Below are 23401 nucleotides of genomic sequence, written 5' to 3'. Positions count from 1 at the left end.
AATACGAGTGAGTCTTGTTTCTCTCATATATGAACCAATTTACCTTATTCTAACCCCACGTGTGGTGTAAGTGGCATTTTATGTTGACCCAACAAAATGATAAATTTCAATTTGCAACTTGCAAAATTCAAATAAATCAACCAAAAATTGTTAAGAGTGTGTGCTTTATATCTTTGGAAAGGTAAAAGATTGTACTTTAATATATATATATATATATATATATGTATATATATATATATATATATATATATATATATATATATATATAGTAAATTACTGAAATCGTCCTTGTAGTTTGGTCAAAATTGCACGTTTGGTCCCTAACTTTTTCTTTGCATTCGGATCGTCCCTGTGGTTTGATTTTGTTGCGTTTTTCGTCCTTATGGTTTGGTAAATATTGCATGTTTGGTCCCTAACTTTATGTATGTAAGGGACGAAAAATGCAACAAAATCAAACCACAGGGACGAAAAACGCAACAAAATCAAACCATAAGGACGATCCGAGTGCAAAAAAAGTTAGGGACCAAACGTGCAATTTTGACCAAACCAAAGGGTCGATTTCAGTAATTTACTCATATATATATATATATATATATATATATATATATATATATATCAACCTTACTGAAAGAATGATTTAAATGTGATCAATCAATCCATAAACATAATGTTATACCGAAAGTAAAAGTAAAAATAAAATACAATATAAGTATCATAAAGTAATAATTTGGTATGAAACCTAAGTATAAATTATTGGTATCGTATGTGGGTGTTTAGATAGGGAGATTTCACCATAACTCAAGTCAGTAGTAATGCTTAGACGACTTGTTATTCAGGTGAGTTTCGTGCAACGTATGTATGTGCTTATATGTTGTGAAATGTAATGTTTTGTTCCTGTAAAGGGGAAAGGCGGGTAAATTTTATGTCTTGCACTCGTAAATGGACAATATGGGTTAAAGTAATATCTTGCACTCGTAAGGGTCGAGGTGGGTTGAAATAATGTGTTGCGCTTGAAAGGGATAAGGTGAGTTAAAGTAATGGCTTGAATCCACAAAGAGTCAAGGTGGGTATACATGTTATCTGATGATATGAGATCATGTGATTGTACGTGTAGGATCACTAAGCGTTTTCACTTCCCAATCGTTATTAACCTTTTTCAAGACCCTTTAGGGTGGACAGAAGCGTCATGAGTGTAGTCGACATTTAAATTCTCATAGTTTTCAGCTATTCATGACATTGTAAGATGGGTTTTAGACTTCCACATTTATTTTGAAAATCTTTCTTTTTTTATACTATGATATTTTATTTTGGAGATTTTTAATAGAGGGGCATTATTGATGTTTTTATAAATATTGGTTCAAAAAATAAAAACCTAGGGCGTTGCGTCTTTATCCATTTTCATAACCTTTAGGATTAGGAAGTTTCTATTAATAAATATGGTTTGTGGAGAACTTATGCATGTAGCTATATTTCAAATCTTACAAAAATAAAAATTTCATATTGCTACCTTAGTTCGTGGATAACCCTCTCTACCTATGATTAGTATTGAGAGTATAATACTGATTCTTGTATGCATCTTTTCGTGTTATGGGTGTTTAAATAATCTTCTAAGGCGGCTCAACTAATTTAGAGACTTTAATCAAACAAAAAAATTGGGGCCATTTAAGTAAGCAAAGGGTTTTGAAAGTAAGACCTTTTGTTTTATAAACCAATGCTTTTACCACCAAGTCAAGCTTCAACTTGTCTTTATATCCCCAAAAATACGTATATATACATATGTATAACAGAATAAACTTTGAAATTGGGGGCCCTAAGCCCTTGCTTAATTTTTCATAATGTAGAGCCGACAATAAATCTCGATGCAAGTAGACTTGGATAACTTAATGAATTAGAACTCCATTGCAAAATGAAAAGAAGCATCGGAAGATCCTAATGGAAGAGATCCTTAATGTCTAAAAAGATGATACTAAAATTGACGTAGAAAAAACATTTAATGAAAATAAAATTTGAAAATCCGTTTACGGTATGTAGATCGTATAAAACTGAAACAAAAATAATATTAATTAACAAAAATTTCCATACATGCAATCATTCATATCTTTGTAAAAAGCCGATTTTTGTTTGTAACGACCTTCATACATACTAAAAACAATAATATAACACTAGTATGGGGAAATAATTAAATTAGAATGAATAAGCTACAAAACTTATTGAAAGATGTTTTTTTTAATATGCATGGAACTGACGGTTTGCGACAGGAATATACAAATACGTATGCGACAGGAATATACAAATACGGTTTGCGACAGGAATGTACAGATATGTAAAAACGATATGGATACACGAATTGTCAATAAAACACAAAGACACAAAAACGCTTAGGGTAAAAATACAAAAAAATTATTCAACATATTTAATATAAGAGAGTAACATAAAATCAACACTTTCTCTCAGCAACCACATTACCATACTATATATCTATTCACTTTTCACGTGTACAATGAGATTTCAACGATAATGCAGTTGTTAAGATAATTAAGAAGTTCTCGAGAACTCAACGAAGGGCGAGTTTTGATGATGACCTATATTAGCAAAATTATAAAAAAAAATAGAAAAACAATTACTTTTATTGGTTTGTTTTTTTTAAGGACAGCCTAATATCTAATTGAATGAGTTTACATGTTTATGCTTGGAGCATCACCAACATGAGTTATCAGAGATGAGTTATCAGACAAAACAACTCATGAAAAATGAAGAAAATCTATTATAAGAGTTTTACCTTTTTCTTTTAATTCGAATTTTTTTAGTATACTTGTAAATTAACAAGCTCTAACAAAGATCTTTTTCATTTATTGTGTAATACCAATATATTTTGAACCAATTATAACTAGACAACATCTAAAACAAAATAGAAAATCTCTAATATTATAGAATATACAATAAGTGTTCATGAAAAAACTCGATTAGAGGATTATTTTACAAAATAATCAAGATCACTAAATATATTATTTTCAGAGTTTTTATCAAAATAGTGTTATTAAAAAAGTATTTACAAATCTAGTGTAGTTTCAAAAATATTTAACAAACTAGTGTTTTTCTCATTTTCCTTGTATTTTAAAGTTTTTTCTTATTCTATTTATTATATTTAAATATCAGTTTTTTTTAAATTTTAGTTTTTTATTTTTTAAAAAGATCAATATTTTATTTTCTTTATTTCAATGTTTTTCTTATGTTTTTTAATATATCTTTAAAAATATCTTACTGAGCAAAATATCATCAAACATGAAATTTGATGGTTGATGCTTCCTTCGATATGAATCAATTTTGTGATTTTCATTTTTACCTCAACCTAAAGAGTAGAGTTCATGATATAATTTTATCTTTTAGTTTTTTAATCTGATTACTGATTATAATTTTATATTTGTAGTTTCCTAATCTGATTATTGTATGTTTTTTATTAATCTACACAAATTTTCCTCAATTTATTCTTTATTCCCCTCAATAAAATAAATAAGAAGACAGAAAAATACAAAAAAAACACTAGTTTGGTAAATATTTTTGAAACTATACTAGATTGATAAATATATATTTTTTCAATAAAAATATTTTGGTCAAAAACTCTTATTTTCAGAACTTAAACACATACACAAGATATAAAACTGGTCTAAAATGTTCAATATTTGTTGATTTCCATTGTATCGAAAAAATTGATTAAAAAAAACAAAATCAATTTTTGAAATAAAATCTTATTTTTTTTCCAGAGTCAATTTGATTTAGATAACCCAAACCAAAAAGGACATATTTAATTATATATATACTTTTAATCATATACTAATATCATGTTGGCTTATAGTTTGAAACTAAACCAGAATGAATATGAATTCGGTTTAATGTTCGATTAAATCACAAAGAAGTCCAATTACTTTTCTTTTTGGGTTGAAAACTTTCACAAATCTTAAAATTATGAATGTATGATTATTACCAATTTTGTTTAAATTTAAATATTATTGACGTCATTGACCCTGAATTTGTAGTTGCAAAATAAGTCAACAACAAGAAGAAGAGGTATAAATTGGCGATTAGATCCGGAAAAAAACTAAGATCCACCGTCAAATTTAAAGATCCGGCAGTGACGACATCTGAGCCATCCATCGGACTCATATTCCGCCCAGTGCTGTGCATGACATGGCAATTAACTGCTTTTAAAATCCGTGTTTCAAGTCCGAACACTCCTACACACCAAAGTACCTTCACTCTCGAACCTAAAAGTTTCCCCCTTTCTTATCGCTACACAATAAAACTCAATTTCTCTCCAAAAACCTTCAATTCAGCCCTAATTTCTGTAAGTTTTTTCGAAATTTCACTTGTTTCATATGTAACTCTATATGATTTGCTTTAATTTTGTACGCGTGAATTGCATTATTCTCGTTAGGGTTTTATTTTGCTACGCAACAAGGTCAACTTATTTTTTTTGTGCATCTTTTGGTCTAAAATCATTGTGTTTGTGACATGTAAACGTGTGTATGTCTATATAGATGTTGCTACGGCTTGCTAAAAACTGATGCATGTGTAATTTTAGTCCAAGTTCGCATTTTCGTTTGGTTTATGATGTTTAGGGTTTCTGGGACTCGTCCTAGACATCACTCCATGTGAATCGTTATTTTTTTATGTATGTCGTGGGAGTAATTTTTTGTATGTAGAGATTTATGTCTGGTTAAAGCTGGTAAAAATTGCTATAAGGACAAGTGCTTTGCATTTGACATGCTATGATATTGATGCGTGTGGGTGATGTTCTTCATTTATTTAAAGATGCTATCTTTTAGGTTTTTACACAACTTTTTTTGCTTGTTGAGAGCTGTCTTTTTAGGATCTTTAACAGCTATTTAGCTGGTTGATTGTTGACTCATGCCTTATTTTTACTTAATGTTTGTAATTAAATGTTCAGATATGGGGGAGGGAGATTCTGCGACTGAAGTTGCAGAGACAGTGGCGAATGGGACTGTCTCTCAGGATACAGCAGTGAAAGATGTGAGTGAGAAAAAGGAGGAAAATGTAGAAAATGAGAAAAGGGAAGAAAAAGAGGAAAAAGAGGAAAAGGAGGGAGTTGAAAAGATGGATGAAGATGTAAAAGATGATGAGAAAGGTAAAACTAAAGAAGCTGATGCTGACAAGAAAGATACTGAGGTAACCAAAGATGAGAAAAAAGAAGAAGAGGAGGTAAAAGATAACAAGAAAGAAGAGGAAGATAACGATAAGGATAAAGAGAAAGGAAATGAAGAACCCAAGAGTGAGCCCATGGAAGTTGACAAAAAAGAAACTCCAGATGAGAAGCCTGAGAATAAGAACACAGAAGTTGCTGATACAAAAGATGTAGAGGAAAAAAAGGAAGAGATTACAGAAGAGAAGGTATCAAAGACATTTTCAAGAAAGAAAGGTGGTGGAGAAAAGAACAATAGTGAGACAAAGGAATCAGGAGGAGAGAAAAAAGGGAAGGAAAAAAAGAAGGAACCCACACCCACAACTCCTGTTGCTCTTATAAGTGAGCGACCTGTACGTGAAAGGAAATCTGTAGAGAGGTTGGTTGCTGTCATTGACAAAGATACTACCAGGGAATTTCACATTGCAAAGGTTGTCTTTCTAAATTTACAACTTTTAAACTCTTCATGTTGTTGATGTCTTTAATGACTCAAGTAATTCTTGCTATTTTAATTGATCCTTTATTTCTTATTGTTATTATGGCATACAGGGACGTGGTGTCGCACTGAAAGAGATTCCAAATGGTAAAAGTCTTTTAACTTCCTTATTTGAGTTATGATTGAAGATTCTTTTGATCTTTAACTTATATAATACGTGCAAACTACACTTATATCTTAAGGTTAAATACTATTTGGTAGATAAATAAATGCGTAGTAAAGTTTATTTTGACATGATTTAGTTCCTTATTAGGGCTTCAGTTACAACTTACAACCCATGTGGTAGAGAAGGAAGTCATCTTTTATCTTGACCAGCTTTTGCAAACTTTTGGATTATCATACTATGGACAAGTGATAAACATGTATTTGCATTACCGATTGTCCCCAAAATGTAGCATTTCCTTTTTGGGAATGTTTAACTTTTTTCCCCTTGGTAATCATTACATGTAAAGAAACTCCGATTTGTTCAAAGGTTTCTTTCTTTTGTCAGTCATCACGACTACTAACAAAATGTCAAAAACGCCCTTTAATGTTGTATACTCATTATTCACAAGTTCTTATTGATTGTAATAATGTTTCTTTTTATGGCCATGTTCGCCTTTAAAAACATTATGCCAGTAGAGATCAAATGTGTTTCCACATATGCATAGTTTTCATCAGTACATATTATATATAGAATGGAAAATCAATAAATATAAAGGTTATATGGTAGACCTTTGAGGAAGTGCTTCCATTGTGTTGATGTCTAAATTCTTTATCATTTTTTCAGTTGCATACAAATTATCGAAAAGGAAAGCAGGTGATGACACACTCAAAGTGCTCCATACCATATTATTTGGAAGGAGAGGAAAGGTAATTTAACTTCAACTCATGAATGTATACAAATCCATGTAATTTTCTATAAGTGCTATTATCTATTATATCCTCTTCAAAATACTAGTTTTTTCAGGGTTTAGGTTGAAATCCACTACCCACTTATTCATTGTGTCTACATTCAGTTGTTTTTTTTTACGTATAGGGTCCCTAAAATTTATAAATTTGTATCATATACACCATTATGACTGGCTATAGCAGATAGTTGATTATTAATACGTAATATTATTATTAATATATTATATATACTATTTTTTGTATACTTACGAAATTATATAGATTGTATCTTTTCATCTATCAGATCAAAGTAAACGATAATATACCTTTATAGCATTTAATGCTGTTTCCTCTTATTACAGCATTGTGCCTTAATAAAAGACCCTAATTGTAGATGTGAAGTTTCGAGTCTGAATAAGATTTTATTATCAAAATATTTAACTATTATCAATCTGTAGTTTGATACAAGTACAAAGACTGTATATCAGAAGAAAAATTCTCTATAAATGATAAAATCATATATAAATGAAGTATGTAATAAGTTGAAGTTGGTCATCATATGTTGCATTTATAGTCATTTAGTGTGAAGTGTAATTTGATTTTTTAAAATTTTTATTTCTGTTTATTTTCTTTGAAAGTGGATTCTTTGTTTGACTTGCAGGCTATTCAGGTCAAGATGAATATCTTGCGGTTTTCTGGCTTTGTCTGGCAAGAGAGTGATGTAAGATATACATTTCATTAATAAAATATCATATCATCTTAAATAGCATATGATTAAAAGATCATGAAGCATAATAAATAGTAATCAAATATATTTATTATCAATATCATTTCAGGAAAAGCAAAAACTGAAAGTGAAAGAAAAGCTTGACAAGTATAATAAAGAGAAGCTGTTGGAATTTTGCGACCTGTTTGACATGCCAATTGGCAAGACTTCTGCAAAGAAGGTTTGTTTATTTTTTATATCATTCTTTCACATTTTTTTTAAAATTACTTTAATTAAATATTATGTCTGTTCTGCAAACAGGAAGATGTTGTCATAAAGCTGATAGATTTTATGTTGAAGCCTCATGTCACAAACAGTGAGTTGCTTTCAGAGAAAGAACAGGTATGCATTTATTTCAGTTGAAGTTTTTACCTTTTTAATATTTTTTTTACTGTTACAACTTATCTCATGTAATTCAGTCAAGCAAGGGTAAAAAGCGACCAACAAGCAGCAAGAAAAGTGCATCACCTTCAAAAAGTTCATCTAAGGTATATATCATATTTATAGAATTATAGGGTTTCTTCTTGTTAATTTATGTCTTAATTTATCAAACCTTATAAATATATTGTTGTTTATGCAGAAGCAGAAAACTAAAAGTACTTCTGAAGATGATGAGAAGAAGAATTCAGACACAGATGAATCTGAAGAGGATGAAGATAATGAAGAACATGAAAACACAAACGGTGATCCAGACAAGTCTGAAGATGAGAAATCTGAAGATAATACTGCAAGTGAAGAAGAAGAAGAAGAAGAAGAAGAAGAAGTGTCTGAACCAGATTCTGAAGAGGAAAACAAGAAACGCAAACGAAGTTCAAAGAAATCATCTTCTTCAAAAAAAGAAGCTAAATCTTCTTCAAAAAAGACTACCCCAACTCAAAATAAGACCCCAGCTAAATCATCTACAAGTGCTTCAAAAGCCAAGGAAAAAGAACAAACTGATTCAGGTCCCAAGACTTTCTCAAGGAAGAAGAAGAAAGATGTAGTTGAAGAGAAGGCTGTTGCCCCGAAGAAAGCTGCCACTAAAGAGAAAACTGGTAAAAACTTTTTTTTTAATCTTTTCTATTATTACCATAGTTTTAAAAAAATAAATTCTGATTTTTTTTAATGTTTGTGTCTACCTATTTAGCAAAAGTGAAAAAGACTACGAAAGAGAAGGAGAAACCTAAAGCTGAAAAGAAGATAACAGATGACGAACTCAGAACTGCAATATGCGAGATCCTTAAAGAAGTCGACTTCAATACAGTGAGTGTCTTTCACCAATAAATAATTTATAATTTTGTCACATAAATAATGATTTCTTTTTATTTTTATTTTTACAGGCAACATTCACTGATATTCTCAAGCAGCTTGGTAAGCATATTCCATTTATCTTGTTGATTCCATTCCATGATACCAAACAGATGCTAATAACTTTTATTATTTTTGGGGGGTAATCAGCAAAGCGATTCAGTACAGATTTGACATCAAGAAAGGCGTCGATAAAGTTTATGATTCAGGAGGAGCTGACAAAGCTAGCTGATGAAGCAGATGAAGAGGATAAAGAGGAGCCTGAAAAGACTACTACTGGAAAACAAGAATCTGTGGAAAAAGGTGTCAAGGCCTAATCTGAATGCTTTTGCTAAGGAGGCAAAACTAAAAACATGTAAGTTAGGTGGTGGGCAGTGAAGTTTCTGGAAACACTGTAGAGAGAGAGACAGGTAGAAGAGTAGGTGATGGATGGATTGGATGGATGATAGGAGAGTATAAATTAATTATAGGGTAAATTTGTCTGTTGTTTTTTCATGGATCATAGATCTTGATAATTTGGCTTTTGCCCATTCATGGTTTGCTTGATATATTCAGACTCATGTTTGCTGACGGTTTGTGTTTTTCTCAACATTTGTTTTCTATGCAGGGATTTTTATTATCATGATCAGTGGACAAAATTTTGTTCACCAAAATTTATCTTGCTATACAAAGATGATCATATTACACTAGTTTTAATACCAAAAATATCCGATATATATCAACCCGAGATTTTGATATTCAAGAAATCCTCGGATGATCCCAATGCTTCAACCTTAAAATCCTGAGATATCCGACTTGATTTCACATCCGTTTCATTTTGGTAGCTAACTTCATAATCTCCATGAATCAACGAAGTCTCATAGAAACCTGATCCATCTGTCATCCCCATAACAACTACACCAAAAAATTCATTAATAATGTTGTCCACCACATCACCTGTAGCCAAGTTCCTGAAATCATTATCCGTTAAACACATTCTGTAACATCCTTCCGGACTCCATGCAGACCACAAAACTATCCCATTCACTGCTGGATGTGCATGAGCTTCTCTCAACACTTGTTCCAATAACTCCCCCTGAAATTAATCAACAAGTATTTCAATTTATGTTTTTAAAGTTTTAAAGAACATAAATGTATGTATATATATATATATATATATATATATATATATATATATATATATATATATATATATATATATATATATATATATATATATATATATATATATATATATAATACCTGATTAGGGCCAGGCTGGACATCCAGTTCAGTGATCCAAATGGGAAGTCTCGAACTTGCAAGTTTATCGATGGCGGATCTCATGTAAGGTATGTCCACATTTGTGAAATGACCTTCTAACCCGATTGATAATGGCCCATGGTAACCCCCACTCCGAATCTCTTCAATTTTTTTGAGATAACTATCAGGCGATGACAACTCATCACCCGGTTCTTCAATCGTATTATATTCATTCAAGAACAAATCAGCATTTCCATCAAGAACATTAGCCATCGAGTAAAATTTCGAAGAAGAACCCATCTCTCCTAACTTCCTCTCAAGAAAATCAAAATGCATGTTTTCATTCACAACATCCCATGCAATTACTTGACCCGAGTATCGACCCATGACTGAGTTTATCCTCTTGGTGGTTGCATCCTCTAGCTGTTGTGATTCAAGATTTGGAACCCAACTCGGTTGATACTTGGGGTCATCCCAAAACACGTTGTGGCCTCTCACTGAAATTCCATTTGATTTTGTGAACTCAAGTAATGCATCGGATGATGAGTAGTCTTCTTGGTTTTGGACACGTTCGTTGGTGTACCATTTCATTTCGTTTTCAAATGTTGTGTATTTGAATCTTGAAGTGAACCAGTTTTTATAAGCTTCGTTGGTTAGGATGTTGGTGTTAATGGCACATCCGAATGGGAAGTTTGATAACTTTTGTGAAATGGTTATTTTTTGATTTACTAAGGGTTTGCCTTCGCTATCGACTGCATGGATTTTCACCTTACTCTTCCTCTCCTACCAAAAAATTATATAAGAAAAAAATGCAAAATTGTTTAGTTCCATTAATCTTTTTTCCAAAAATTTAGGCAAAATTTTAAGGATTTTTCACTTTAACCATCAATTTACAAAATTTTCTATTTCCATTAATCCTTTTCCAAAGATTTAGGGAAAAATTAAAGGATTTTTCACTTTAACCATCAATTTCACCTTATGCACACAGAAAAATCTAAATAGGTTGAAAAATCGCTAAATGGGCTATACAATTAGATAAGTGGGCTACCGAATAGACCATGAGTGGTTTCTAACTTTCTACATATAAGCTGAATTTTTCTCTTTTTTATTTTTTATTTATACACCATTTTTTTTTGAAAAACTTCTCAAAACTTTAAAATAATTGCATTATTATACCATTTAAAACTTTTGCTATGAAATGGTTAGATTTCTACCACAAAAAAAAAATAAAAATTCGCAGGTTATATAACAGCAATTTATTTTTTTTCATTTTTGTTTTTTTGCCATTTTAGTACGTCAAAACTATAATATATATTTTTTTTTACCGTGAATGGTTTTGGTTTTTGAAGTTTCTTTCACAATTTTTTTTTTTTTTTTTTTTTTTCTTAGATCAAGCCAACAATTATCTTTCTATGAAAATCGGTGGTTATTTTCGAAAAACCGTAAATATTTTCTTAAATCTCGATAAGCTTTGATGGGTTATATATTTTCCAAAAACATTTTTTCTTAGATGTTGATAAAAGGTTAATGGGTTGTTTAGTTGTTTTTGTCTATTTCTCTAAATTAAATCAAATGTATATATGAAAAAGATGATACGTTTGTTTCTCACCTTCTCAATACTCTGATACCGGTGAGCTTTCCACTCTTCTTGTGTAAAGGGTTGTAAAGAAACACTATCAACCCATATATCAATCGATGTATTTTTGCTCTGTGAAGATTACAAACATATAGTACTAACTAAGTGTCACCAATAAAAATCAACATAACTTATTTACAAATACATCATACCTGAAAATACAGCTGAGTCGAGCCAGATTGGTTGACTGTGATGCCACCTTTAAGCATGGACCAACACCCAGATTTAGCCATGGTCAAACCAACATCATAGAAGCCTGTTGGTGTTCTAAATGTTGCAACCACTGTAGCATCATCTCCATGGCTTATTTGCACCCATGCTGCATATTTCAAATTTGATCAGATTCAACAACACATGCAAACCATTTACATTTCTTGTAGAAATCGAACATCCTACCAGAAAACGTGTAGAGCTTTTCATGATCCATGAAAAATTCTTGAGAAGCACTGTCGAATGATTGATTCCTTTGATGAGCAACGATGAATTCGTTTCCAGTTTCTGATCTTTGTACTTGTAGTTTTGCATTTCCGAAAGAAGCCCAACCCTTTAAGCCTTCTTTAAATTCGGGATTCACGACTATACCACCATTGTATTGAGGGTTCTTAGGGTTCTCTAAGCACTGTAAAAAGATCAAGAATTACATTGTTGTTGTTTTTGGTTTCTAGTATAAGATAAAGATTTTGTTGTAAGTTTTAATTTACCTCATTGGTAAAACTATAATCATATGGTATTGCATTTGCTACGAATCCTGCGCAACAAACCCATTTAATTAAGAACATATACGAGAATAATAACCTATATAATAATTGAATATTTATGTTCTATATATATATAACAATATTAAGAAAGCTAAAAAATAGAATAAAATGTTATTAACAGTTAATTTAACTATTAATAGAGATAAATAAATAAAAAACATTATTTACATTAATCAACTATGCATGCAAGAAAACATGAGTTCCTTACCAGAAATGTAGAAATAGCAGAACAATGTTAGAATCGAATAGCACCGTGTTTTCATCTTCATTGTAACAAGTCTTGAAATTCTGTGCAACCCTGAAATAACACACAATGATGTATTGCAGCAAAAAAGAACGCATTAAAAGGTTAAAGAAGTTTCGCTTACGTATTAATTAGTTAAATTCAACGTGGAAGGAACTATATTACAACTTTAAAAGAGTCATGATTATGCCTTTATATAATGTAGACATTTAGACAATCAATATAGAAGTTGATATACATGTGTTATATGGGAAAGATTTATTAAATATATTACATTGCTTAAAGCCTTAAAATTATCCCATAAAATCGTGATTATATATATATATATATATATATATATATATATATATATATATATATATATATATATATATATATATATATATATATATATATATATATATATATATATATATATATATATGGAAAAGTGAATATACCCTTAAAGGTATATAAGATTAGGAACCCAATATTTAAAACTACGTAGTTTTAATCAGTGGTTTATTTTCTGAAAAAAAAATTACCTAAAACAAAATTATTATGTTTCCTTATTCACATTGAGTGGCAACATGGAACGCAATGTATCCTTGATTTTCGAATGATTCATGGAAATCAAAATTCAATATAAATCGGCACAATTTATGAATAACGTCAACCGATCGTCTTCTGCAACAAATTTATTTTTTGTGATGCTATTCATCGGTCGAAACACATACACAAAATTGATTGAACTGGAGTTTTTGTTTATTTTATGCTCGTATTATTAATTTAATGAATCCAAAACACAAACAGAAAACTTGAATCCTAATGGGTGTGGATGTAGTCATTTAATCACTTTTTCAAGATTGCATTTGGATTTTCGTTGTTTATGCGAATATTACTAATTCCATCAATCCAACACATATACATTAGCATGAAACCTTCAACGTAGCTATAGAAAAAAAATATATGAACATGAATTAGAAGCCATAGTAATTGACAGTGGATTGAATAACATCGTTAGGTTTGGATGAAGGTATAAGAGAAAACGAACCGATACACTTTACATATTGTTTTTGGGATATTGTTTTGGTTAAAAATTAAACCACAAATTAAAACTACGTAGTTTTAAGTATTAGGTTCTTAATCTTATATACCTTTAAGGGTATATTCACTTTTCCCATATATATATATATATATATATATATATATATATATATATATATATATATATATATATATATATATATATATATATATATATATATATATATATATATATTTGGAATCGGTTTATATTTCACTTCTTGGTAAGTAAGTTGTCATACAAGAAGTTATATAAGTTTTTTTTTACATATTTAACCAAATTTATCAAATTTGCCAAATTTGTTTGTGATGCATGTATTGTTAAACAAATCGCGGTTATATAAATGGAATAGATATATGTTTTACTTTTTGGTAATTAAATAATTTGCCATACAACATATATTAAATTTCTACAAATATTAAACAATTTGCTGTATTTGTTAGTGACGTGTGTATCCTTACTAGCTGAGTTAAATGGTATTTATTTTATAAAGTATAAATACAACAGTTATATATGTTTTGCTATTACACTAAAAAACTAAAGAGATTAGTTGCAATGTCAAAAGAGATTGTTTGTATCATGTGATCATGCAAATTCAGGATTGAAACTCATACGCATCTTATTTAAATAAGTTTGAATAAATAATGGTATCTAGATATTCTGATTATCAGGTTTGTTTGTTAATAATACGTGAACTAAAAAAATTTAACGTCACAAACTTATAATCATCAATTTTAATATTAATATATATCAAAGTAACCAAATTATAAATACTAACCATCACATACAAACAATAAAAATGAAAAAGACATGTTAAATTAATAAAAGTTAAATAATTTATAATATTCTAATAATCGAGCCACTTGAACTTTTACACATTGATCTTTGTGGCATGTCTGCCATCGAAAGTATTGGTGGTAATAAGTATATTCTGGTTATTGTTGATGACTTTTCTCGATTTACCTAGGTTTACTTTCTTAAACAGAAATCATATGCTACTTTGAAGCCGAAGGATTTTATCAAGCAGATCGAGCTTCAATTGCGAAAGCCTGTTCGGAAAGTTTGCAGTGATAACGATTCTGAATTCAAAACCAAGTGTTTGAAGAATTCTTAACTTACAAAGGAGTTTCACACAACTTCTCTGCTCCTTACACCCCTCAGCAGAACGAAGTCGTTAAAAGACGAAACCGCTCTCTTTGCAAAGCTACAAGGACTATGTTATCATTTGCGAATCTACCATTCTACTTCTGGGCCGATGCTATCAGAACTGCTTGTTTCAATCAGAATCACTCTTTGATTAATATAAGATTCTTAATCACATCTTATGAGATTCTGAATAAAAGAAAACATAACGTTAAGTTCTTTAATGTCTTTGGTTCCAGGTGTTTTATTTTCAATTCTAAAGAGAAAAGGAACATATTTGATGTGAAAGTAGACGAAAAAATCTTCTTAGGGAACTCTCTTACTTCGAAGGCATATAGGGTTCTGAATAAAAAATCCAAAATGATTGACCTTTGACGATAATTATTTGAAGAAGTATCAGAAGGCTGATTGTCCATCCAAAGATATCTTTCCATCAACTCCGTCTCAGACGATTCCTATGATGAATTTATACGAGGAATTCATGAATCTGTCTGATGAGCCTAAAAAAGCCTTCTCCTCTGAATCAAAGGCTAAGGATAACCATGAGGACGAATTAAAGAAAATCATTGATGACGCTGCAAAATATCTCGGAAATGAGCCACTAACTCCGAAGGCTCCTGAAGTTAACACTGACATTCCAATGGCTTCTGACATTCCACCTCATCCACAACCTACTAATGCTTCATTCCAGGGGTAGTGTTCCACTTCGACCTCCACAAACGATACACCTGTTCAGGGGGAAATTTTCGAACAAGAAGCTAACACTAATATTCCACTCCAGGGGAATCATTCTACTCCGATTATAGAATCCCATACCGACTTCTAGGGGGAGAATCTGACTCTGAATGATAATTCTGATGTTCAATCAGAATTTAAGGATGTTGTTCTGGAAATCAATCCCGCCTATGATCCAAACTATCCACCTATGACAAAATGGACCAAAGATCATCTAAAAAAGCAAGTTATTGGAGACTCATCTTCAGGCGTTCTAACTAGAGCTCAACAAAAGGAAAAACAAACTGCACTATTCTCCAAAATAGAATTTTGCATGTTTAATTCATTTATTTCTAAGATAGAGCCTAAAACTGTGAAGGTTGCTCTTGATCATTCAGATTGGGTGCAAGCTATAAAGGAAGAACTGAATGATTTGAGCACAACAAAGTTTAGCACTTGATTCCAACTCCAAAGGATGCATCTGTGGTAGGATTAAAATGGATATTTCAGAATAAGCTTGACAAGGAAGACAATGTTTTTCGAAACAAATCACGGTTGGTTGTGAAAGGGTATTGCCAAGAGGAAGGTATAGACTATGAAGAAACATTCGCACCGGTTGCAAGGCTGGAATCTGTTCGGATTTTCCTTGCCTATGTAGCACACAAGAATTTCGAAGTCTATCAAATGGACGTAAAATGTGCGTTTCTGAATGGTGAATTGGAGGAAACAATCTATGTGGAATAGCCATCCGACTTCGTGAATGAGAAGTATCCAAATCATTACTACATTTTGGATAAGGTTGTGTATGGTTTAAAACAAGCACCACGTGCATGGTATGAAACCCTCACTCGTTTTTTAAAGCAATCTTAGTTTAAACAAGGTGCGTACGACCCAACCTTCTTTCACAAGAAAGATGGTGACCATTTAATGATTGTCCAAATTTATGTTGATGATATCATTTTCGGATCTACTAATCCTAGATTAACAGCTGAATTCCGAAAACTGATGGAAACTAAATTTGAGATGAGCTCAATGGGTCCTATTAACTTTTCCTTGGTTTGAACATTAGACAGAGTTCTGAGGGTATTTTCATCAACCAAGAAGCCTAAATGAAGACTTTGCTTGCGAAATTTGGCATGGTGGTTGATTCGAAGGTCAAGGTTCCAATGACGTTCGGAACGAAGCTCACTCCATCCTTGCAACTTATATAACTCTTTATCGACAAATGATTGGTTCTTTAATGTACCTAACAGCTAGTCATCAAAATATTATGTTTTCTGTTTGCTATTGTACCAGGTTTCAGGCAAATCCACGTGAACCCCATATGAATGCTGTGAAGAATCTCTTCCAATACCCAAAAAGAACAACCTCTCTCGGAATCTGGTACCCTTCCAACTCTGAATTCTTTGTGCAAACATTATACGATGCTGATCTTGGTGGATGTGGTATCGATCGTAAAAGCACTTCTGGGGGATGTCAGTTTCTCTATGGCGAACTTGTAAGTTGGAAATCAAAGAAGCAAATGTGTGTATCCCTATCTAATGCAGAAGCTGAATACATCGCAACTGCATCATGCACTTCTCAAATCATTTGGATTCAGAATCAGCTAAGGGACTATGGAATAAACATGAATAGGGTTCCTCTCTACTATGATTCCGAAAGTGCAATTCAAATTTGTCATAATCCAATGCAACACTAAAAAACAAAACATATTGCACTGCAATATCATTTTATTAAGGATCACGTTGAGGATGGAAACGATCAAGTACACTTTGTAAGATCCTCTGATCAACTGACTGACATATTCACGAACGCCTTACCAGAACCTAGGTTTAATCTCATCTTACAGGGCTTAGGAATGATCAAAACATATTCAGTTCCGAAATCCCTCTTGTAATCGGAAACTACTTTTCACATTTCGATTGGTTCTGAGATTCGGAATCTACTGTAAATCAGGGTTTCAGGCTGACTTGTATCCTTTGTACACTAAATGTTTTCTGATTGATTCTGAGATTCAGAATGGTTCAGAAGACACTATTCATTTGTGTTTCTGAATTTTAATTTCTGTTTTTATTTCTTAAGACACTGTTCATTTGTGTTTTTGAATTTTAATTTCTGATTCTTTTTCAGAAAATCCCAAAAACACAAAAATACTTTCTTACTTTCAGTTTTCCATTTGTTTTAAGAAAATCCAAAAGTACAAAAATATTTTCTTTATTATTCCTATTTTATCTTTTTTCAGAAAATCAAAAATACAAAAATATTTGCTTTATTATTTATGTTTTATCTTTTTTCAGAAAATCACAAACTACAAACATATCCTTTTTTGTTGTGTGTGTTATTTAAGAATACGTTCTTGTCTTAGGTACACTTTTGTAATCTCAATTCAGAATGATGGGGCAGGTATAAAATTCTGAATCTATGTACTAGCTCAGTGTCCCTAGAAGCATGCTGCTGCATGTTGACCCAAGCCTCTGAGACTCTATGTTGAAGCCTTAATGAAACTTTCATTCCGATCGTTTCTTCCCGATCAGGCTAATCACTCACATAAGTCATTGAGCCACCTTACTCTTTTCACATTGAGTTAAGAGTTGACTACTTTGTCATTGTTTTATAACATAGGTACACCTTCTTCGGAACCACCTTACAATTTCTCCATCACATTCACTTTCACAGTTGTAACCCTTAAGACTCTCAAAAATTGCCACTGAGGTTTATGATTACACAACATACAGGTTGGTGATCTTCAAATCATTATCACCACGATTTAAGTAAAACCCAAAATCCGAATCCCATTTCTGAATTGACGGTGAACAATCAAAATGTTCTAGAATTTTTCACCCATTGACTGACGATTAAAACCACCTTGGTTTGTACCTTTTGCAGTTTGAAATCTCATTTTTTTAGTGATCTTTATGAAGAGTTCTCGACCCAAGACTTTTCTTCCCAAAAGATCGAGTTTTTATTTTTTCTTGAGATTTCTATGATAACCAGTCACTTAAATAAATCCAAAGCATACTTGTTTTTATGACTACACCGGTCAAAGAAGTGCTTCTTCCAGACTTTCGGACTTATGTTGAGTTTCAAAATTTGGTTGAAGCTATAGCCACCTTTGGAGCCTACTCAAAAGACACCTTTCATTATTTCTTAACAAATAGATGATTGTAATTCAACGGGAAACCACACAAGCACTTCCAAGTCTCTCTTGACTCCGAAGGAAGAGATCGTTGCTCGGGATCCAACTGCTTTTGTGTCAATTTTTAATTGACATCACAAAATCCCACATATTTAAATTGCTTTATTTCTTTTTCTTTGGCACACTCTTGCACAAAAATCTTTATGATTTTTCTAAGTGTTGTTCTGATTCCGATTGGTTATTGATTATTCCGAGAAGGGTTATTGTGATCAGTGATTGATCCCGAAAGAGCATAATTGAAACAACGGTTTATTGGGGATAAGATTTCAATCAAGCGCGTAAAAATTTCAAATCTCTGACATCACGCCTGTCAGTTACCATGTTCACTGACACATAACAGTTGTCACACTATCCTATGCTACTTTTACGAGATATGGGAACGTCAAACGGCATGACTTTCTCTCTCCACTTATCACAGATGTATAAAAAGGGTTTTGACGCTTGCTTTTATCTTATGCTCACAAAACCCCCCAAGAAAAACCCTTTTCTCTCTTTCCACTATTCATCGTCTTCTTCAATTGCTCCCATGGCTGGTTCATCTAAGACTGCATCGTTTGCGGACCAATCGACCTCTGTGATCATGCTGAATGTGAAACATGGTCAGAATTTGATCCTCGATCTCACTGCCTCACGCTATAATGAAGCCCTATGACCGATGATTGAGTGTTTGCGTTTCTCGCCACTGGATCAAGCCTTGACCATGGATGAATCCATTCCTCTTATCCATATTTCAAAGGCATTCTCCACTGCATTTTATGTTCTTGCTAATGACATGATTAATTTTGAGGCCGATTCTCGAAAAACCTCCATTACCAAGGCTCGGTTATGAAAAATGCTAGGGTTTGGTACGCCTGAGGGCCTGGTTGATCCTGATTCGATTTCTTCGGTTGATCTCATTCACATGTTTTACCAAATGAGCTATAATGGTGATCTTAAACTCCTATCCAAGTTCAAGAAGTATAACCTTCCTCCTGTGTGGAATGGTCTTTTCACCTTGTGATGAGATTTGGAATCGAGTTTGAATGTAATTCGAGTATGAATTGAGTAAATGATTTCAAAAGAAGAACAGAGAAGTAAATAGAATATTTGATCAGCTCGTATTATGCTTTTCAGTTTACAGAATACAATGACTAAACTGTAAATCTCTGTTCTAGACTATTTTGATCACTATTACAGACCCCTATTTATAGGAGAACAAAAGCATAACAATACTAAGGACTAAGAGTTAAGACTTGACTTTATAATGCCTTAGTAAAATAACAATACATCCGAAGACCTATATATACGAAGACAACAGATACTTCGTAACAATCAAACTGACCCTTCGACTATTACAACATTCTAGCCCTTACAATCTCCCCCTTTGGAATCAAGGTCGAAGTCTTCAAGACGTCAGTGATTGAACAACATACATCAGCACTCTTCGGATTTCCATATACCATGAGATAACTTTCTTTATCTCTTTCGTGTCTCCTTCATTGTTTTTCTTGCAGTGGTTCATACGAACAATTAAATTCGTATATTGAGAATTTGAGTATCTCTCCACTTCACAAGTTTGAAATAAAAATCTTTTAGCTCTTCCAACTTTATCTTTTCCTGCAAAAACAATCCCCAGTGGCTTTAAACAAATTTCACCATCTTCGTACTTGTTCAGCTCAGTCTGTTTCTTCGTTGGTGCCATTGGTGCAGTTATGTCGAAGCCTTTGACAGTAGCAAGTTCGACATCTGTTTGAGCCAAACACTCAAAGTAATTCTCCAAAAATATTTTGATGTGCTTGCACCCAAGATTAAAAACATCTGGCTCAGTGTCTTGAAGAAAAGAAAATGATTTGTCTTTGAGCATCAAGGCGATATTGATTAGATCATACTTATTCATCAAAGGAAATTCTGGCACTGTAAATTCTTGTATCTTTCCACTTGCTCTTGCCACAGTATACTTGAGATTTTCAAACTTCCCTTCGAATACGACATCCCTTTTTATGGATATCACCTTTTTAATCTTCTCTAAAAACCACACTTCTTCCTGAGCTTTAGCCAACACTGCATGAAATCTTATTTTCATCTTCTTTCCCTCTTCGGTTTCCAATGATTTCATTTCAGCTTTGAATTGAGGCATAACAAACATCATTTCATTGACAGGAAAATCAAGTTGACCAAAATCTGTGTTTGTAACCACATAGCTCTTTTTAGGGACCTTCTCAAAAGAATACATGTGATCAAACATCACCCTGGATTCTATGGTTTAGTAGTTGTAAACTTTCGAAGGATCACCCTTGTCAACTTTCGAATTATCCAAAGCTCTTTGTCTCATTATACTTTGAACATGTCTCATTCTTTCAACCTCAGCTGCCACCTCAGCTTTCTTCTCTTTATTTGACTTCTCAATTATAATTCCTTTTCCCTTGTCTTTAATGTTTGACGAAGCCATATTCTTTGAAGAAGAGACATCAATTTGTTTCTCAATTACAATACCTTTTGATATAGGTTTTGAAATTGGAACTGTCGTAATCACAGTCGAAATGACTGGATCAGCTGAAACAACAGTTGGCTTTACTACCACCTTCGTAGGGTATACTTTTCCGACTACCTTCACATCTTCGGTTGTCTTTATTTGTTCCCCAGCCTTTGTATGATCAATCTTTTCTCCCCCTTGCACCCTTGTGAAAGCAGGTGGGGCATCCGATACGTTTGGTAAAAGGCTTGAAATGCGAAGTAGTGGAGCCAAATTCTTGTGTAAGATGGCTTCGAATTGAGAAAAATTTTGAGACAGAAATTCTTGAGAAATAATCGAAGAGACATTCTTCGAAGACAAGTCTTGTAATTCTTTTAGCAACCTGACCAATTCTCCAAAACTTTGTTCTTCTTTGGCAGAAATAGTTGTCAGTTGTGGATTTATCTGCTCAAACATTTTGACACATTTGACAACAACATCACAAATAATGTCAATTTTCTGATTTGCTAAAGCGTAATCCTGCTGAGCAATCTGAACTTCCTTCTGCATGTCTTCGCGAAGTTCTCTGATCTGTAAGTTGACATCCTCTCGTACTTTCTTGACTTCCTGTACGAAGAGCACATGACGCTCCTTCGTAACCATTTTGAGATCTTCCAACTCTCGTACAAAATCAGATCTCTGAGAATTAATACGATTCTCATTCGAAACATCATGCTGATCAACTTTTTCAAGAACACGACTCTCTGAATCCCGAATGAGCCCAGATGCCTTCGAAATCACACGGCCTTCCATCATCTTGATTAAGGAATCAACTTCCAAACTTGTAACCCCACCACTACCCACATCAGCTTGTGATTGCAAGATTGAATTCAATTTTGAATTCAAGATCTTGAAGTGCTTCATTGTCATCAACATGTGGTCTGGAAAATCTTCTTCGGTATGCTCAAAATGAAGAGCTTTGAATGTACCTCCAAAGCCTTCAGTATCGGTTTCATCATTAGCAGCCATAGTTTCATCAATTGGGGATGATAGGTTCGGTGGATCAGTTGATTGAGTTGAAAATATGGTAGTGAATGGTTGATCCATGATAGATTGATAAGTAGGAGAATCAGTAGTCGATGTAACCTGAGGTAATGAAACAACAGGACTTTGTTCAGTAGGCTTCGAAAGACCAACAGACACACTGGTCTTTGCTTCTTCATGAATTCGAATCTCCGGTGTTTCAGGAACTTGCTCTACATCTTCTATTCTTTGATTCTTCTTTAGAAACTTTGCAAGATCTTCAGCCCTTCGCTTTTTGGATGATGGAGACACCGGAGCTGGAATTTCCCTAACAGTTACACCCTGATGTGTAACTTGTGTTTTCTTAACAAGCTGAGATGAAGACTTTCGCTTTATTTTTACTCGACGAAAAACGCCTGTCTTCGATGAAATAGTTTCTTTCGAAGGGGATGCTTCAATAACGGGTGTATCAGCAACTGTTGTTAAAATGAGAGAAACATCTTCACTTGTAGCAGATTTAGTTATTGGAGATTTCTGCTTCTTCTCATCCTTCACCACTTTTTCCGAAGACCCAACATCTGTCTTCTTCGATTTCTTGGATTTCCTCTTCTCTTCTTCATACAACATTCCTGTCACAACTGTTGTGTCAATTGATTGCAAATATGACACCAAAACTTCATTTGTTGGATCCACCTTCTTGAGCATCACATCCGGAATACGAGCTATGGATGTAAAAACCTCAGGATCACCAGCAACTTCCTTCGGACTGCCATACATGTGAAACACTGCTTTTTCTTCAAAATCGGGAACTTCGATCTTCTCCTTGTTGTAAACATATTGAATAATCAAACTCCAATATCGAGCACATGAGATTCCCTGCTTGGCACTTGTCTTGGAAATACTTGTTAAAAACTCTGTCCACAACTGTTCAGAGTAATCAACATTCAGATCATAATAAATCCCTGCCACCATTGCATAAACTTCCATTCGTCCTTTGTCGAGACCTACGGTTCTTCTAGTAAGATATCGAAGAAAAATGCCGAACAAGAAATTCCATACCGTAGGTAATCCAGACTTCTTAAAGTCACTGATACGCGTCAATGGAGGTTGATGTCCCATTTCGTTGAACATGAACACTACTTGGGAAGATGAAATTTCATCATACGTACCAGTATTCGGAATCCCCAAAATTTTGCAAAATAACCGCTTAGATACCCTAATACGAGTATCATTCACCATTGTAAATTCCACGCAACCAGTCTCCTTGTTGTACGATGCAGTGGAAGCAGCCTTTGATAACCACGACATAGGAACAACAAAGAAATCAAACAT

The 23401-nt window shown here is 32.9% G+C and overlaps 2 protein-coding genes across 2 annotated transcripts; one reads left to right on the top strand and one right to left on the bottom strand.

Moving 5' to 3' along the window:
• Positions 1 to 4183: 4183 nt before the first annotated feature.
• On the top strand, positions 4184 to 9186 carry LOC145077264 (DEK domain-containing chromatin-associated protein 3-like). The gene is made up of 12 exons (XM_079023001.1): positions 4184 to 4342; positions 4946 to 5628; positions 5747 to 5780; positions 6463 to 6545; positions 7225 to 7284; positions 7400 to 7510; positions 7591 to 7671; positions 7749 to 7817; positions 7910 to 8363; positions 8456 to 8571; positions 8649 to 8679; positions 8767 to 9186. The coding sequence occupies exons 2-12, from the start codon at positions 4948 to 4950 to the stop codon at positions 8931 to 8933; spliced, it is 1887 nt and encodes a 628-aa protein (XP_078879127.1). The 5' UTR covers positions 4184 to 4342; positions 4946 to 4947; the 3' UTR covers positions 8934 to 9186.
• A 148-nt stretch (positions 9187 to 9334) lies between these two features.
• On the bottom strand, positions 9335 to 12678 carry LOC145076202 (endo-1,4-beta-xylanase 5-like). Its single transcript, XM_079022161.1, has 8 exons — positions 12662 to 12678; positions 12461 to 12550; positions 12196 to 12289; positions 11864 to 12113; positions 11647 to 11813; positions 11468 to 11566; positions 9859 to 10641; positions 9335 to 9691 (listed from the first exon to the last, which is right to left on the bottom strand). Exons 1-8 carry the CDS (start codon positions 12676 to 12678, stop codon positions 9335 to 9337), a joined length of 1857 nt encoding a protein of 618 aa, XP_078878287.1.
• Between the last annotated feature and the right edge of the window lie 10723 nt (positions 12679 to 23401).

This window comes from Lactuca serriola, chromosome 9 (genome assembly GCF_051521515.1).
Source record: "Lactuca serriola cultivar US96UC23 chromosome 9, Lser_US96UC23_V15, whole genome shotgun sequence".
Lineage (NCBI taxonomy): Eukaryota > Viridiplantae > Streptophyta > Magnoliopsida > Asterales > Asteraceae > Lactuca > Lactuca serriola.
Note: the sequence above shows the minus strand (reverse complement) of the source record. Positions and strands in the feature narration are given on the sequence as shown.

Excerpts from the sequence above, each read along its gene's own strand:
- LOC145076202 (XM_079022161.1), bottom strand. Across the intron at positions 11,567-11,646 it reads CGACTCAGCTGTATTTTCAG|AGCAAAAATACATCGATTGA; the intron begins GTATGATGTATT and ends TAATCTTCACAG. Across the intron at positions 9,692-9,858 it reads TCCAGCCTGGCCCTAATCAG|GGGGAGTTATTGGAACAAGT; the intron begins GTATTATATATA and ends GATTAATTTCAG.
- LOC145077264 (XM_079023001.1), top strand. The coding sequence starts at position 4,948 with ATGGGGGAGGGAGATTCTGCGACTGAAGTTGCAGAGACAGTGGCGAAT. Across the intron at positions 7,672-7,748 it reads TGCTTTCAGAGAAAGAACAG|TCAAGCAAGGGTAAAAAGCG; the intron begins GTATGCATTTAT and ends CATGTAATTCAG. Across the intron at positions 8,572-8,648 it reads AAGAAGTCGACTTCAATACA|GCAACATTCACTGATATTCT; the intron begins GTGAGTGTCTTT and ends TTATTTTTACAG.